Source organism: Oncorhynchus keta, chromosome 32, assembly GCF_023373465.1.
Source record: "Oncorhynchus keta strain PuntledgeMale-10-30-2019 chromosome 32, Oket_V2, whole genome shotgun sequence".
In the NCBI taxonomy this organism is placed as follows: domain Eukaryota; kingdom Metazoa; phylum Chordata; class Actinopteri; order Salmoniformes; family Salmonidae; genus Oncorhynchus; species Oncorhynchus keta.
The window spans coordinates 13,208,709-13,226,338 of NC_068452.1; the positions used below are offsets into that span (position 1 = coordinate 13,208,709).

A 17,630-nucleotide genomic window follows, 5' to 3' on the forward strand; every position below is an offset into this window, starting at 1 on the left:
ACAAAACAAAGGAGATGATCGTGGACTTCAGGAAACAGCAGAGGGTGCACCCCCCTACCTACATCGATGGGACGCAGTGGAGAAGGTTGCAAGTTTAAAGTTCCTCGTCGTACACATCACTGACAAACTGAAATGGTCCACCCACACAGAAACGTGGTGAAGAAGGCGCAACAGCGACTCTTCAACCCCAGGAGGCTGAAGACATTTGGCTTGGCACCTGAAACCCTCACAAACCTTTACAGATGCACAATTGACAGCATGCTGTCAGGCTGTCTCACCGCCTGTTACGGCAACTGATACCGCCTGATGCGGTCTGCCCAACACATGCTCCTTTTGCGAAAGTTTAGTCTCCTGGTAAAAAAAACACACTTTGCCAAAAAACCCATGCAAATTGCTGGAAGTGTGCCAATTTTATGGATCTACTTTTGATGAAATAAGGAACATATTCTATTTAATTCTTGGGAAAAGATTGTACAATAAAACCGGACTAAAAGTTCAAATCCCCACCTTCTCCTTGATTATAATAATTCCGGGCACTCAACAAAAAATATAGTGTCCTCCATTACTCTGGGTACAGCATACCTCTGAAAGCAATCTGCACAAACCTGGTTACATTCAACATATCAAGCTTTTGACTTTATAAACAGTTGGCAGGCATGCTGTAACGTCTCCTTTGCCAGTCAACATGATTAAACACAACTGTTACAGTGGCTTAAATGAAGGAATGGAACACTATTAGATTCTAAATGGAGGAAAAGATGGAATGGACTATTAGATTCCAAATAGAGTAAAGGATGGAATGGACACTATTAGATTCTATATAGAGGAAAAGATGGAATGGAAATCTATTAGATTCTTTATAGAGGAACGGATGGAACGATACTATTAGATTCTAAATAGAGGAAAGGATGGAATGGACACTATTAGATTATAAATAGAGGAAAGGATGGAATGGACACTATTAGATTCTATATAGAGGAAAGGAACACTGTTACATTCTAAATAGAGGAAAGAATGGAGTGGACACTATTAGATTCTAAATAGAGGTAAAGGATGGAATGAATAGTTCGATTCTATATAGAGGAAAGGATGGAATGGACACTATTAGATTCTAAACAGAGGAAAGGATGGAATGGAACACTATTAGATTCTAAATAGAGGAAAGGATTGAATGGAACACTCAGATTGGAAATAGCAGTGAGGTCACAAACAGGTCCCATCCTCAAGTCTCTCTTTTTGAAGTGAGTTTGGAGAATCACGATGCAGCATCTTAAAAATAGTTTATATGTCTGAACTTAGAATCAAATAGACTTCCCTTTTATTTCATCTTTATTTAATCAGATATGTCAATTGAGAACCAATACACATTTACAATGACAATCTTAATGACTAAATACTAATATCAATATATTTAATAATTAACATGTTTGAAAAATCCCAACTATATAGTGAACAACATTTCAGGGTTTACACTTGCATTCAATCAATCTTAAGTTCATAATTAAAACATCATATATTTTTGTTAACTCTTATAATCTGACTTTCGACATGATCATGTTTTGAGCTGGAAAAGAAAACGTAGACCTATTTTTCAGTATGATTTCATTCATACAATATGATTTAATGTAGCATGAACAAAAACAAAATTTCTCAATCAAAAACATAAGTCAGAACACAGCCTCTCTATTCTCTCGTGTGATTTCAGATCCTTTGACTGGGAAAATGTCTTTTCACAATGAGAGCAGTGGTATGTCTTCTCCTCCTGTGTATTAGTATGTTGGAAAGGCTTTTCTCTAGTGTGTTTTCTCTCATGCCTTTTCAAGCTCCCTAACCGGGTAAAACTCTTTTCACACCGGGAACATTGGTAAGGCTTTTCTCCTGAGTGTATTCTCTCATGCGCTTTCAGGCTCCCTCGATGGGTAAAACTCTTTTCACACCGGGAACATCGGTAAGGCTTTTCTCCTGTGTGTATTCTCTCATGCTCCTTCAGGCTCGCATACCACCTAAAATTCCTTTCACAGTGGGAACAGTGATAAGGCTTCTCTCCAGTGTGTCCCCTCTCATGTGTTTTCAGGCTCCCTAACTGAGTAAATCTCTTTACACAGTGGGAACAGTGGTAAGGCTTCTCTCCAGAGTGTATTCTCATATGTATTTTCAGGTTCCCTAACCCAGTAAATATCTTTCCACACTGAGAGCAGTGGTAGGTCTTCCTATCTTCTGTGTGTATTTCTTCATGTTGTTTCAGGTACCGTAACTGGGTAAACCTCTTTCCACACTGGGAACATTGGAAACGCTTTTCTCTTGTGTGTGTCCTCTCATGCTCTTTTAGGTTCCCTAACTTGGTAAAACTCTTTCCACAGTGGCAGCAATTGTAAGGGTTTTCTCCTGTATGCGTTCTCTCATGTGCTTTGAGGTTCCTTAACCACTTAAAACTCTTTCCACACTGGGAACAGCGGTGTTGTCTCGCTGGTTTGGGCGTCTCTGGGTCCGATTCCCCTGCAGGACTCTCCCCACTGTCAGAGTGAGAGTCTGGTCCCTCTCCTACCAAAGACAAACAGAGTATTTAGTTAAATACTAAACAGAGAACTGAATTAAACCTCCATAAAATAAAACTGCCTTCCTGTGAAGCTAGATTCCTCAAAAACCTGAAGTCAGTTTTCAGAACATTCCATACTTTAATAAAAACCTGGTGGCCGCCCTAATAATAATAATGTAGAACATAAAATCAAATATTTCTATCATGTTTATAGGCTGAGCAAAGCTCTAAAATAGGGAAAGGGGGATACCTTGTCAGTTGTACAACTGAATGGATTCAAGTGAAATGTGTGTCCCGCATTTAACCCAACCCCTCTGAATCAGAGAGGTGCGGGGGGCTGCCTTAATCGACATCCATGTCATCGGCGCCCGGGGAACAGTGGGTTAACTGCCTTGCTCAGGGGCAGAATGACAGCTTTTTACCTTGTCAGCTCAGGGGGATTTTATCCAGCAACCTTTCGTATACTGGCCCAACGCTCCTACCTGCCAGGCTACATAATGTCGTATTTTAGGCTGAGCAGAATTCTAGAATAATAGATAATGTCGTGTTTATAGGCTGATCAGAGCTCTACAATAATATATATTGTCATGTTTATAGGCTAAGCAGAGCTCTATAATAATAGATAATGTCATGTTTATAGACTGAGCAGAGCTCTATAATAATATATTCTGCCATGTTTATAGGCTGAGCAAAGCTCTAATAATAGATAATGTCAGATAATAGAGCTCAGTCTATTAACATATCTATAGCTTGACAACATTCAGCTGTTTTCGTGATGTGTTTTATCTAACACTTACAATTTCTTTCCTTTTTGGTTACTAGGCAGTTCTATCAACATTTAGCAACTACGTTAAACTAGCAACATTAGCAAACCCATCAGCTATATTTCAGAGGTTAAAGGTTGTATATTCAAATTTTATAATAAAACTCTCATAACCTAATTTAACTTACATGAATTGCAATAAAAATCGGTGGTCAGCTAGCTAGAAGTGTGTATGTAGTCAAAGTTATAATAATTATTTGTGTTTCTTGTTGACTATTTTAATTGAAAGCTATCACAGTAAGGTAGTTATGTTGGATAAATAAAACACATAAGAAGCAGTATGTATCTTACATTAAAGGGCCAATGCAGCTATTTTAAATCTCAACCTCAAATTCTTTCTGGGTAACGAAGAAATGCATTCATGGTTTTGTTTTCAAAGATGTTCACTGTCTGGGTGTTCACTTCCCCCATGGGTTACTATAGCAACACACATCACCCCCACGGGTTACTATAGCAACACACATCACCTATCATTTATAACTTGTTTGTCAATTCTGAGTGACATTAAAGTTGTGAATTTTCTAATCCATTGTTAAGGTTTTGTTGGTGACCCGCTCTTTGGTGGTATACACATCTTACAGTGTGTAGTTATCAATTCCTACATTAAATAATAACATATTCAAGCATAAACATTCAGTAGAATGCTGCTTTAAAACCATGCATCAGTTAAACAATAGTTTGTGCTCCTGTTTTTAAGACAGTACTTACTGGTTTTAATCAGATCGCCTGTCTCCTCCTCCTCCTCCTGTTCTTCCTTCTCCTCCTTCAATGTGACAGTTATCTCTCCCTCCTTCACTCCAAAAACTGCATCCTCCTCTTTTATTGTAACATCCTCCCCCTCTTTCACTTTGAACGCGTCTTTCTCTTCTTTCACTGTAACAGCTTCACCCTCTACTTCTTGTTTTACTGTGATATCCTCCTCTTTCACGACAATGTTCAGCCACAGACCCTCTTTCTCCGTCCAGCAGACCTCCTCTTCTTTAGCAGGAGGGCAGTAGATTGGCGAGCTCATGGTAGTAGGAGGTGGTAGCCAGCTAACCTTGCTAGTTAGCGACTAGCCTAGTGATAGGCTAATTTATCAAGCCAGCTACCGTTACCCGACTAAACGGAAATATGACATTAAATGGGGAAATTAGTTATATGACAGAATGATGCTTAAAATACAGAGGGAAATATGCACCGATGCAGTCTAAACAGCTTGAATGTTTCGGCTAGGAAATTACCGCGGTGGCTGACTAGATGTTATTGAAGAAGCGTCCCGTCCACTAAATTATACGTCACGCTGATTGCGTCGCCTGAAAGACGCACATCGCCATCTGTTGACTGGAGTGGTTAACGTAGATAAATGTTTATTTTATTTCCAGACCAAAAAATGAATTTTTACATTTCTTTCAGGGAATATTAACCAATGAGGTGGGTATTTCCACATTCTACCAACCCAACAGATGTTTCTACTATGAAGCCACGCTTTCAGGTTAATTAAAGTTGAATTCCCAAATAGCAAATACAGGTTTGGTACATTATCAGGTATTGGAGCGTTGAAAGATGATGCACAACAACGGTTCCTTCCAGGAAACCACGACTCCAATAACCACCGCGGTCGAAATAACTGTAAAGTACGTCACCATCGAAACGACTACCGCTACAATCGACCTGTTCGCAATACATTGGTATTGGGATCTGACCTCATTGATCTGTCAGTAAGCTTTGTTTACATGGGTATTGGGATCTTACCTCATTGATCTGTCAGTAAGCTATGTCTACACGGGTATTGAGATCTGACCTTATCGATCTGTCAGTAAGCTATGTTTACATGGGATCTGACCTTATAGATCTGAGAGTAAGCTATGTTTACATGGGTATTGGGATCTCAGCTATAGTATAATTCGTCAACCGTTCCATCGCATCTTAGTTAATGTAGAGACAAACGATTATGCATTTTTTTAAATCATAAAGTTAATTCACAAATCACAAATACCGGAGCATGTGAGTTCAAATATACTTTTTATTACTTCATAATAAAAGCCGAGCCGGACAACTACCTTCCAGCACACGTTTTCAACATTGGTCCTTCTTACGTCACACTCATAGTAACTCCTCTTATTGGCTCATCACCTCTGGCATTTAGCCACCGTCATCCTACTGCCTCCATATTAGGACATGGAACCTGTAGTCTCACATAAATACTTTCATGCATGTAGGACCATAGCAACAGACCTTGGCACTCGACAAGAATAACCAATACATGACATCCTGCTGACTCCACTGAAAGGGGAACCCCTGTTCTGGAAAATACCCAAGAGGTGTAACCATAGTTGGACAGTAACAAGAATAACCACGTGTATGTCTAATTGGTGTCCAATGACCTAGAGCACATAGAGCACTAGTTTCGCTGGCTCCTTCTGAAATAAATAATTGCTACATATGTACTGAAAAATTCACAATAATATGTTCTTGCTTATTGTGCAGTGGATGATTAAAATCCCTGTATGCCTATGGATGTGTAGCTAGATATCTAGCCGATCTGTGTATGGACCCAAACATTTGGTATACATTTTAGTTCAGAACCTAGCTATGAACCTCAGCTATCATAGCCAGTTGTATCAACTTCAAAACAGCCTGAATGACATTAATGAAGCCTATGGATTGAGTAGAATATAATACCATGTTGTGCCAAGGATGCAAGTCATATATACATGTAGTTATTACCATGCATGAGATCCCCACATTGTAGCCTGTACATTTAATATATTATCTGATCATGTACTCTACCTTGGCAAATAAAGGTGCAGTTTAAGTATGAATGTCTTTAAGATTTCTTTTCAGTCATATCCAATACCAGGAGTATCAAATTCCAGTCTTTGAATGATGCTGTGTCTGCATGTATGTATTACAATTATACACTTCAACAGTGTTTACCAATCTTGGTCCTGGGACATCAATGGTTACACATTGTAACTAATAGACTAGAAACGTGATTTAACTAGTTAATTCATATATACAGAGATAGAATTTTAAAAAACAGTACACTACATTTCCTATGCATCATGTAAATACTCTTAACACCGGTTCATCTCAATATCTAATTTCCTTCATCTGCATTGATCTGATAAACACAGGACAGGTGGAGTATTTCATCACATTACACTTCATTTCAACCAGTAGAGAATGTGAAACACTTTATTGAAAAGCTCATTATAAAAATGATATAAATACAAGTTCAATCTGTACTTCAACGCACAGATGTCGTGCATTATAAAAAAAGAGGAGGTGGCGAGAGAGGTGTAAAAGACAGAAGGGGAAAGAGGTAAGAACATAGGAGCAGGGAAGGCAGCACATGATTGATGAATCACAGTGCTACCTAAATATTCTCTCAGTTCAGTGTCTCTCATCGGCCCAAAGGTCATCTTAAAAACGGGTGAGGTGGCGAGGATGGGACTGGGGGTTGGCATCCTCTCACATCAAAACATATCTGCAGACGAGAGACAGATGGAGAGAGAGAGCATGTTTAAGCCTTGTGTTTTTCTTTTTTATTCTAACATTGTTAGTCATCAATCAGGAGGTGAAATGCAAAACTGACCTTGGATCATTAACTCTGGGACTACTGCATCTCTATCTGTATTTCAATGTAAAGTAATAATAATAATAATAATAATATATGCCATTTAGCAGACGCTTTTATCCAAAGCGACTTACAGTCATGTGTGCATACATTCTACGTATGGGTGGTCCCGGGGATCGAACCCACTACCCTGGCGTTACAAGCGCCATGCTCTACCAACTGAGCTACAGAAGGACCAAAGCATCTCTTTAATAATTCTGTAATGGCTTTCCTCTTCCTCTTCTGAGGAGGAGTAGCAAGGATCGGACCAATAGGCAGCGTTGTAAGTGTCCATGATACTTTAATAATAACTGAACATGACTCAATACAAAAATAGCAAAGTGAATGGAAACGAAAACCGAAACAGTCCTGAATGGTGAATGCTGGAACGTGTGCTATGGGTGGGTGTTGTTATCGTGACCAGTGAACTGAGATAAGGCGGAGCTTTACCTAGCATAGACTTATAGATGACCTGGAGCCAGTGGGTCTGGCGACGAGTATGTAGCGAGGGCCAGCCGACTAGAGCATACAGGTCACAGTGGTGGGTGGTATAAGGTGATTTGGTAACAAAACGGGTGGCACTGTGATAGACTGCATCCAGTTTGCTGAGTAGAGTGTTGGAAGCTATTTTGTAGATGACATCGCCGAAGACGAGGATCGGAAGGATAGTAAGTTTGGCGGCGTGAGTGAAGGAGGCTTTGTTTGCGAAATAGAAAGACGATTCTAGATTTGATTTTGGATTGGAGATGTTTAATATGAGTCTGGAAGGAGAGTTTACAGTCTAGCCAGACACCTAGGTATTTATAGTTGTCCACATATTCTAGGTCGGAACGTCCAGGGTGGTGATGCTAGTCGGGCGGGCGGGTGCGGGCAGCGAACGGTTGAAAAGCATCCATTTGGTTTTACTAGCGTTTAAGAGCAGTTGGAGGCCATGGAAGGAGTGTTGTATGGCATTGAAGCTCTTTTGGAGGTTAGTTAGCACAATGTCCAAGGAAGGGCCAGAAGTATACAAAATGGTGTCGTCTGTGTAGAGGTGGATCAGAGAATCGCCCGCAGCAAGAGCGACATCATTGATATATACAGAGAAAAGAGTCTGCCCGAGAATTGAACCCTGTGGTACCCCCATAGAGACTGTCAGAGGTCCGGACAACAGGCCCTCCGATTTGACACACTGAACTCTGTCTGCAAAGTAGTTGGTGAACCAGGAGAGGCAGTCATTAGAAAAACCAAGGCTATTTAGTCTGCCGATAAGAATACGGTGATTGACAGAGTCGAAAGCCTTGGCCAGGTCAATAAAGACGGCTGCATAGTACTGTCTTTTATCTATGGCGGTTATGATATCGTTTAGTACCTTGAGCGTGGCTGAGGAGCACCCGTGACCGGCTCGGAAGCCGGATTGCACAGCGGAGAAGGTACGGTGGGATTCGAAATGGTCAGTGATCTGTTTATTAACTTGACTTTCAAAGACTTTAGATAGGCAGGGCAGGATGGATATAGGTCTGTAACAGTTTGGGTCTAGGGTGTCACAACCTTTGAAGAGGGGGATGACCACGGCAGCTTTCCAATCTTTAGGAATCTCAGACGATACGAAAGAGAGGGTGAACAGGCTGGTAATAGGGGTTGCAACAATGGCGGCGGATAGTTTTAGAAAGAGAGGGTCCAGATTGTCTAACCCAGCTGATTTGTACGGGTCCAGGTTTTGCAGCTCTTTCAGAACGTCTGCTGTCTGGATTTGGGTGAAGGAGAAGCTGGGGAGGCTTGGGCGAGTAGCTACGGGGGAGGCGGAGCTGTTCGCCGGGGTTGGAGTAGCCAGGAGGAAGGCATGGCCAGCCGTTGAGAAATGCTTGTTGAAATGTTCGATTATTATGGAGTTATCAGTGGTGTTACCTAGCCTCAGTGCAGTGGGCAGCTGGGAGGAGGTGCTTTTGTTCTCCATGGACTTTACAGTGTCTCAAAACTTTTTGGAGTTAGAGCTACAGGATGCAAATTTCTGCTTGAAAAAGCTAGTCTTTGCTGTCCTGACTGACTGCGTGTATTTGTTCCTGACTTCCCTGAACAGTTGCATATCGTGGGGACTATTCGATGCTATTGCAGTCCGCCACATTGCAAAACAAATTAACCCAATGACTGACCAATCAACAGACTCTTGCAAAACCAATGAACATATATGTGCCAAAGCAACACATACAATTGGGAGGACAAGTATTTGATATACTGCCAATTTTGAAGGTTTTCCTACTTACAAAGCATGTAGAGGTCTGTAATTTTATCATAGGTACACTTCAACTGTACCTATGGCTCCAGCCACTTGGAGTCTGGGTGCATGTACAAAGAAAAAGTACCCAATTCAACCATTGGTGGATGGTAACTAAAATAATGACAATGCATGTAGTCATGTTAAGGTTTTCATTGTTTTCTTGTCGGAGTTTTATGGTTTTGCATATGCCTGTGCATATGTCGTAATATTGGTATTTTTGATCAATTATTGATTCCCCTAAAAAGACACACCGGTTAGGGGTTAATTCCACAGCTGTTTGCATTGCTTGGTAGTGTATTATTAGCCTGGTATGAGACACGATAAATAATACAATTTAAGTAAAGTATAAATAAACACTATTATCTTAAATTGTAAGATGAATAAAAACATGTGTTATCACATCAACCTCCAAAAATCTTTCAGAATGTACCTGTTTTCAGTATAGAATGACATGTATACATATTATATTACAACTTTTTGTGTTTTGTCTTAGTGATTGTTCTTTAGTAAATAGGAAACTCTACAGTGTGTTAGTCCGACAAAAAGGAACACTGCCTGGTAAACACATTCTTGTAAGTTGTTTATGTTGACATTTCTGGGTATGTCTTGCATGTAACATAACAATAATAAAGTTCTGATAATAATGTTATATTACTTTTTATAATAATACAAATCTGTCAACCAAATGTATTGCTGAAACCCCTTTTTTGCATCTTCAATAGTTGTCACAATGTGTTTTACAGATACCCTGTCTATAAAAATCTAATACCTATCAATGCCTCAGCACAGCCTCTTGGAAACACTCCCTAGAAGTCATAAACCTAGAAACAAAATTATATAGAGGTACCATGCTTTGAGTGGACATTTAAGAGTACATGTGCCCTTTATGGTTTTTCAAGATGTTCCAACGTTCGTAGATGACCCTCAGGGTCATATAACAACCAGGGTGGCTGTAGAGTGGGCATAAGTTCAACACTCAGGAGTCAATGTCCTATCCTATGTCTTTTTCATGGCCTGAGAGAGAGAGAGAGAGAGAGAGAGAGAGAGAGAGAGAGAGAGAGAGAGAGAGAGAGAGAGAGAGAGAGAGAGAGAGAGAGAGAGAGAGAGAGAGAGAGAGAGAGAGCAGCACAATTAGACCCAACCAAATCATGAGAAAACAATAAAATATAATTACTTGACACACTGGAAATAATTAACAAAAAACAGAGCAAACTAGAATGCTATTTGGCCCTAAACAGAGAGTACACAGTGGCAGTATATCTAACCACTGTGACTGACCCAAACTTAAGGAAAGCTTTGACTATGTACAGACTTAGTGAGCATAGCCTTGCTATTGAGAAAGGCCGCTGTAGACAGACATGGCTCTCAAGAGAAGACAGTCTATGTGCTCACTGCCCACAAAATGAGGTGGAAACTGAGCTGCACTTCCTAACCTCCTGCCCAATGCATGACCATATTAGAGAGACATATTTCCCTCAGATTACACAGATCCACAAAGAATTTGAAAACAAATCCAATTTTGATAAACTCACATATCTACTGGGTGAAATTCCACAGTGTGCCATCACAGAAGCAAGATTTGTGACCTGTTGCCACAAGAAAAGGGCAACCAGTGAAGAACAAACACCATTGTAAATACAACCCATATTTGTTCTTATTTATTTTCCCTTGTGTACCCTTAACCATTTGTACGTCGTTACAACACTGTATATCTACCTCACTTGCTTTGGCAATGTTAACACATGTTTCCAATGCCAATAAAGCCCTTTGAATTTAATTGAAATTGAGAGAGACAGAGAGAGAGAGAGTATATTACCTAAAATTATCACAGCTGCACACTATGTAATGCATTATATTGATAATTGCCTAAAATTGTATGTCATTGTCTTTCCTAAATATTGCAATACCGAATGTTGGGCTCAGTTTTGTTAACCCATCTGTGCAGAGTTGGATCCCAGACAATCTGAGGAAGAAGGTATTAGCAATGTGAAGCAAGCCACAATATATTTTTTAAAATCCACTTAATTGTCTCTACATAGAATATAGTGTTAATAACCAGTTCCTTACAGATCTGTCTTTGTCCTCAGGTAGATTCCACTATTATTGTGAACAGCAGGGGTCTCGGGCTCAGCCACCAGCTGGCTTCCAGTCTGGCACTGAGGGTTGGCCTCGGAGTGTTCCGGCTTGGTGATGGACATCATAGCAGGATGCTCAACATATCTAAGTCGGACATCTGTAATAAGTGGGAAAAGTCAGGCCACTCTGCTCATGTCACCATACAGAACAATTACTAGCTGACAGGTAGGAACGTCTCGCTCTGATACTCTGTTTTACAACCCAATCTTAACCTACACGCAGTCACAGGGATTACTGGGAGGTTACTCCAGGACTCTGACATCGCATTGTTTTGATTGCAAAATCAACAATTCCCTGCATATTATGTGAGGGCTTGCAAATTTGACCAATCACCAAACTATTTCTCCAAACTATTTCTGCATAAAATAGTCATATCATCTGATATTATCGCATAGAACTGGCAGATCTTGCTCACTGTTGGAGGAAGGGGAGCCAAATTAGAGGAAACATATCTATAGTTCTTCGGCAATGAAACATTCATGGCATAATGGGGATTGTCCTTCCCTGTGAAAAGAATAACAGCTGGGGTTTACTTTCTCACTTTTAGATAATGTAATACAATCTTTAAACCCATCAGAAGTGTAGTGCTTACCTCCATGAAAATATTGGTCCATGTTAACTTTAGACCTTCCCCTCGAACCAGGGACCCTCTGCACACATCAACAACAGTCACCCACGAAGCATCGTTACCCATCGCTCCACAAAGCCGAGGCCCTTGCAGAGCAAGGGGAACTACTACTTCAAGGTCTCAGAGCAAGTGAAGTCACCGATTGAAACGCTATTAGCGCGCACCACCGCTAACTAAACTAGCTGTTTCACATCCGTTACATGAGTACTCACATGAAAGGTATCCATGATTCTAGATTAAGCCAATCATTTATGTGATTACCATCCTATGGGTCAGCAATGGAACGATTGCTACACAGCTTTCAGGCGACTTTATGTCTTGGGCCTGGATGAATCATTGAAATACAAGTAATATTGTGAATTTGTGATACATAATTGCCATTGTAATTTGGAATATTCCATCAATGTTATTTGTTTTGACAGTCAAAACAACTAACTCTTACGATTAATCACTTGACTTGAGTAAATAGCAACTTTATATTCTGACCTAGACACGGACTTGTGCAATGCCTAATCCACAATCTATGCATGTTATTGGCTCATCATAGTATATAGCAGAGGGTCTCATAGTCCAAAAACAGCATTGGCCATTGGACTGCTCAGTCAAAACAACTCAATTTTACGATTAATCACTTGACTGGAGTAATTTGAGTTCGTTTTCATTTATAATTTACACTGTAGAATAACCTGCAAGCCAATCAGAATCTAGTTTTAAACAATACCGTGGGTTCCATGGAACGTCACAAACATATTAGGCCACTTGCGTCACAGATTACAGTCACTGAACATGTGTTTAATAGCTATATTGGCTATATGTACAGTATATGCACATCGTTTTGAATTGAGATTACATTTACTGCACCACTGTAATTATGTAGCTTAATCCTATGTGGATCATATGTGAGATGTCAGAATCATGGCACATGAAAATATAATTAAATTGACTGCAGATTATAAAATTCACTGTGACACAATAAACGCACTGGGCATCAATGTTGTTTCCATGTAATTTCAATGAAATTACGTTGAACCAGTGTGGAATAAAAATTGAATTGATGTATGTGCCCATTGGGAAGGGATCAATTCGAAATGATTGAATACATGCAGTATTACAAAGAAATAGATACAAAAATGGCTTCTAAAAGCTCGAAAAAGTCTAATTTCCCTGGGCCACCCAAAAGTAAAATGTATGTACGCATTACTATACATTACTATACTATACATTACTATACATCGTTTTGGATGAAAGCGTCGGCTTTCAAATCTCTAACTCGCACACATATTTACAATCTTATTATTTTTGGCGCTTTCACGTTTGCGGAATTTTGTGAAGTAATTGATGCGCAGAAGAGCGCCATGAAATCAGTCAAGGTGTATGAATACTTTCTGAAGGCACTGTAGACAAGGATGGGGGCTTGGGGTTTTGATGGGAAAGGTCTAGACTTTACAGGGAAGGACCATGGTTAGCAGGGATGCCCTTCATTCCATTTCAACTCCATTAACTCTGAAAATGAAGTAAAATGCAGTTCATGAGTTCACTCAGTTCAGGAAACAACAATATCATTGAATTGGATTTTCTATGTTTTCAAATGTCCAATTACAACATTTGCTGAGGTTGAGCCAGACTGGAATGGAATCAGAGTTTTGCAGGCTGATCACCCGTGATACAAGTCTGTATTCAACATCCATCCATGGCTGAGGATTTCAGGATATGACGTGGAAACCGGTCACTAGGGGCAACAGTGAGCGCTGTTACCTTAAAGTAAAGTTTTTTTTTTCTAGGACATTGTTGATGTGGAAAAGCATCTGCCTCTGGTTCCAAAGGTTTCATGGTTGAATCCAGCGATAGAAAGTCATTTTTGATAGTTTTGTTTTAAGCCTATCCCAAACCTTATCCCTTACCTTAACCAAGTGTAATGCCTAAACCTAACCCTAATCCCTACATTTAACCTTAATCACTTTGAGATTTTACATTTGGAATAACTTTGAAATTTGAAGTTTGAGAAACATGGATGAACGTCGAATTCTGACGTGAGACTTGTTAGACCTTGCAGGAATTTTGACTCTGGCTGATAGATTTGTGGATCCATGATCATATGTTGGGTTGTGGCTCCCTCTAGTGGTGTTTTTCCATATAGATTTACCCATACTCCAGGGTTTCGCCAGTGTTTTATGTTAATGTCAGCTCTAAAGACTTATGGCGAGGGCATTAACAATCTCTGAATCATTCAAGTCTGTTGCTCTGTGAGAAGGTGTTAAAGTTCAGTTAGCCATTGTTATGTAAAAGGCAGCTGAAAAGAACACAGAGCATTGCCTTGGCCTGAAGTGAGAGCAGGTCTACCAGATCCATGGGTAAAATACTGGGGTAAATCCTGTATGTAAATGCACCATGAGAAGCTGGATGTAGAATAGAAACCAATGGTATAAACTCTGGGTGGTCGTGTTTGTGGGGCACCATCTTTTACTTGAGCATTATTTAGGTCACTGTAAACAAGGGCAACAAAGCCCAAATCCAGTGGCGGTAAGAAGCAAACATTATTTTTGTCCCCACCAGTGACTATGCTTTTCCACTTGTGCTCTAACTCAGCTATCCCCCTTTTCCTTTCTTTAAATTTTCTCATGAATGGATTTCACATGAATTCTCAGTTATAGTCCCATCTATGCAAATGGTATGTCCGGCATCTAGTGGTGTTTTGCAGTATGACATGACTGGAGTCCTGTCTATCTCTGTAACATGCTGACCAGACCAGACGGGTCGCGTGCGTTGCAAAATAAATGTACACATATGTTTTTCAATCATTGCACCCACACTGAGCATCTGCTTAGCCAGGTGCTAATATAGAACTTGGTTCTATTTGTGACACTGGACATGCTGCACGTCCTGCATCTTCCATCTCCTCATTGGTTTTTAGGAGCATATACCCACGTGCCATCTCCTCATTGGGTTTAAGGAGCATACATCAAATCAAATTTCAAATCAAATGTATTTATAAAGCCCTTATTACATCAGCTGATATCTCAAAGTGCTGTACAGAAACCCAGCCTAAATCCCCAAACAGCAAGCAATGCAGGTGTAGAAGCACGGTGGCTAGGAAAAACTCCCAAGAAAGGCCAGAACCTAGGAAGAAACCTAGAGAGGGACCAGGCTATGAGAGGTGGCCAGTCCTCTTCTGGCTGTGCCGGGTGGAGATTATATCAGAACATGGCCAAGATGTTCAAATGTTCATAGATGACCAGCAGGGTCAAATAATAATAATCACAGTGGTTGTCGAGGATGCAACAGGTCAACACCTCAGGAGTAAATGTCAGTTGGCTTTTCATAGCCGATCATTCAGAGTGTCTCTACCGCTCCTGCTGTCTCTAGGGAGTTGAAAACAGCAGGTCTGGGACAGGGAGCACGTCCGGGGAACAGGTCAGGGTTCCATAGCCGCAGGCAGAACAGTTGAAACTGGAGCAGCAGCACAGCCAGGTGGACTGGGGACAGCAAGGAGTCGTCATGCCAGGTAGTCCTGAGGCATGGTCCTAGGGCTCAGGTCCTCCGAGAGAGGGAAAGAAAGAAAGAATGAGAGAAAGAGAGAATTAGTGAGAGCATACATAATTTCACACAGGACACCGGATAAGACAGGAGAAATACTCCAGATATAACAGACTAACCCTAGCCCCCCGACACATAAACTACTGCAGCATATATACTGGAGGCTGAGACAGGAGGGGTCAGGAGACACTGTGGCCCCGTCTGATGATACCCCCGGACAGGGCCAAACAGGCAGGATATAACCCTACCCACTTTTCCAAAGCACAGCCCCCACACCACTAGAGGGATATCTTCAACCACCAACTTACCATCCTGAGACAAGGCCGAGTATAGCCCACAAAGATCTCCGCCACGGCACAACCCAAGGGGTGGCGCCAACCCAGACAGGAAGATCACGTTAGTGACTCAACCCACTCAAGTGACGCACCCCTCCTAGGGACGGCATGGAAGAGCACCAGTAAGCAAATTGAAATGAAACATCACCACCACATTTTTTTTTAAATGCTCACGAATTTCTACAAAATATGCACAAATGTATGTAAAACATTGCTACAAATTATGAAACGACCTCACAAATTGTAAAACGTCCACGTAATGTAATATACATCCACAATACTTTTAGGTTTGGATGTTATGATGATATTCCCTGGAGGTCGGGGCCCTGCGTGCCCATTCGGTAATCTGGCCCTGATCATCAAGTTAAACCTCAGGTATTGTTGTTACACATCCTCACACTGTCTTGGAGGATAAAACTGAGACTGTAGCCAGCTTCCATTTCACCTAATTTTATTGTCCAAAGAATGTTCTCATAGTCCAGAAGTATTGGATGAAAATCCACAATGTTGGTGCCATACAGGAGCACTGACCAATCTTCCTCCAAAAGAGGACTGCTGGTTTTGAGGATGGTGTGGAGGTCAGTGGTTGATGATTTGAGCACCCCCTGAGATGGTGAGTATGGTTTCAGTAGACCACTATTGAGCTGGTAGATCAGATAGGAGCTTCGAGGAAAGGTAATTTAGTGCTTTGAATGCGGTTCATATTGTCTTATAGTGGATGTAGGACTTGGACAAGGAGTCAATGCAGTTTAAAGATGCATTTACATGGGGGTTTGGATGATAGTGTCAAATTTCTTAGAATGAGTGAAAATATTGGAGTTTGGGGACTTGGGGGGGGTAATAGTCAAGTTGGGAAATGTGCAAATATTTAGAGACAAATATATAGTCAAGTTGGGGATTATTCAGATATTCCTGTTGAAAAAGAGAATAGACAGAAAGATATAAGCTTACATTATATTAAATCCATCCCATATATTAAATTCATCCCATTGGGACAAAACTGGTTGAATAAACATTGTTTCCACCCATTTCAACAACAACAAAAAATCTATGTGATGACTGTGAATCAACATGGAAAACATGGATTTTGTTCACCCAACTTTTAACCAACATTTTTGGTTGATTTCACATTTTGGTTGAGTTCCCAAATTTAAATCAAAACTAGACATTGAACTGAGGTCTGTGCCCAGTGGGATTGGATTTCTGTAATCATATCAGCTTATTTGTCACACTTCTTCTAATCATCCAGAGAGAATGTACCTTTCTTTGAGGTTAACCTTTGAGATGACCTCCCTCAAGGATTCTCGCTCTTTCCTCGGAGCGAATTTGTCCCACATTTGAGCAAAGTCGCCATTGGTGGCCACGTTTCTCAAGATATTGCGACCATGATGCCTGTGGACAAAGATATTAATTTAATCTTAAACGTGCAACATATCAAATAATTTCTGATGTCTGTGATTAAAAAACAGTACTCAATTGATGGCAACCTGAGAAAAAATATCCCATCAAAATAAGACATACATGAGGAAGAATTTGCAAGAGGGCCGGTTTGAGTAATGCACCGCATTACCTGATCTACAAATCATCTAAACCATCTAACAACTGGGTATTAACCGTTCGTTATTATGAAAATCTTAGCGAATCTGCACAGCGCTTGGCTCAGGCCGACCATTGTGATCAAGTAGGGTTGTCTTCATTAGGCACCAAACAGAAGGAAGGAAACTGAATCAGGTATATTTGGACTCATTTAAAATTTTTACCCCAATTTCGTAGTATCCAA

The 17,630-nt window shown here is 40.6% G+C and overlaps 1 protein-coding gene and 1 long non-coding RNA gene across 2 annotated transcripts; both read right to left on the bottom strand.

Moving 5' to 3' along the window:
• Window positions 1-1,321: 1,321 nt before the first annotated feature.
• LOC118365111 (zinc finger protein 32-like) lies at window positions 1,322-5,261 on the bottom strand. Its single transcript, XM_035747065.2, has 2 exons — window positions 4,068-5,261; window positions 1,322-2,541 (listed from the first exon to the last, which is right to left on the bottom strand). Exons 1-2 carry the CDS (start codon window positions 4,369-4,371, stop codon window positions 1,655-1,657), a joined length of 1,191 nt encoding a protein of 396 aa, XP_035602958.1. The 5' UTR covers window positions 4,372-5,261; the 3' UTR covers window positions 1,322-1,654.
• A 9,684-nt stretch (window positions 5,262-14,945) lies between these two features.
• On the bottom strand, window positions 14,946-15,941 carry LOC127914411 (uncharacterized). The gene is made up of 2 exons (XR_008088244.1): window positions 15,824-15,941; window positions 14,946-15,516 (listed from the first exon to the last, which is right to left on the bottom strand). It is a non-coding gene; the product is annotated as an uncharacterized LOC127914411 (long non-coding RNA).
• Between the last annotated feature and the right edge of the window lie 1,689 nt (window positions 15,942-17,630).

Bases quoted from the DNA above. Each gene is read 5' to 3' on its own strand.
- LOC118365111 (XM_035747065.2), bottom strand. From the start codon at position 4,371: ATGAGCTCGCCAATCTACTGCCCTCCTGCTAAAGAAGAGGAGGTCTGC. The intron at 2,542-4,067 runs GTAAGTACTGTC...TGTCTTTGGTAG, and splicing joins AGGCGATCTGATTAAAACCA to GAGAGGGACCAGACTCTCAC.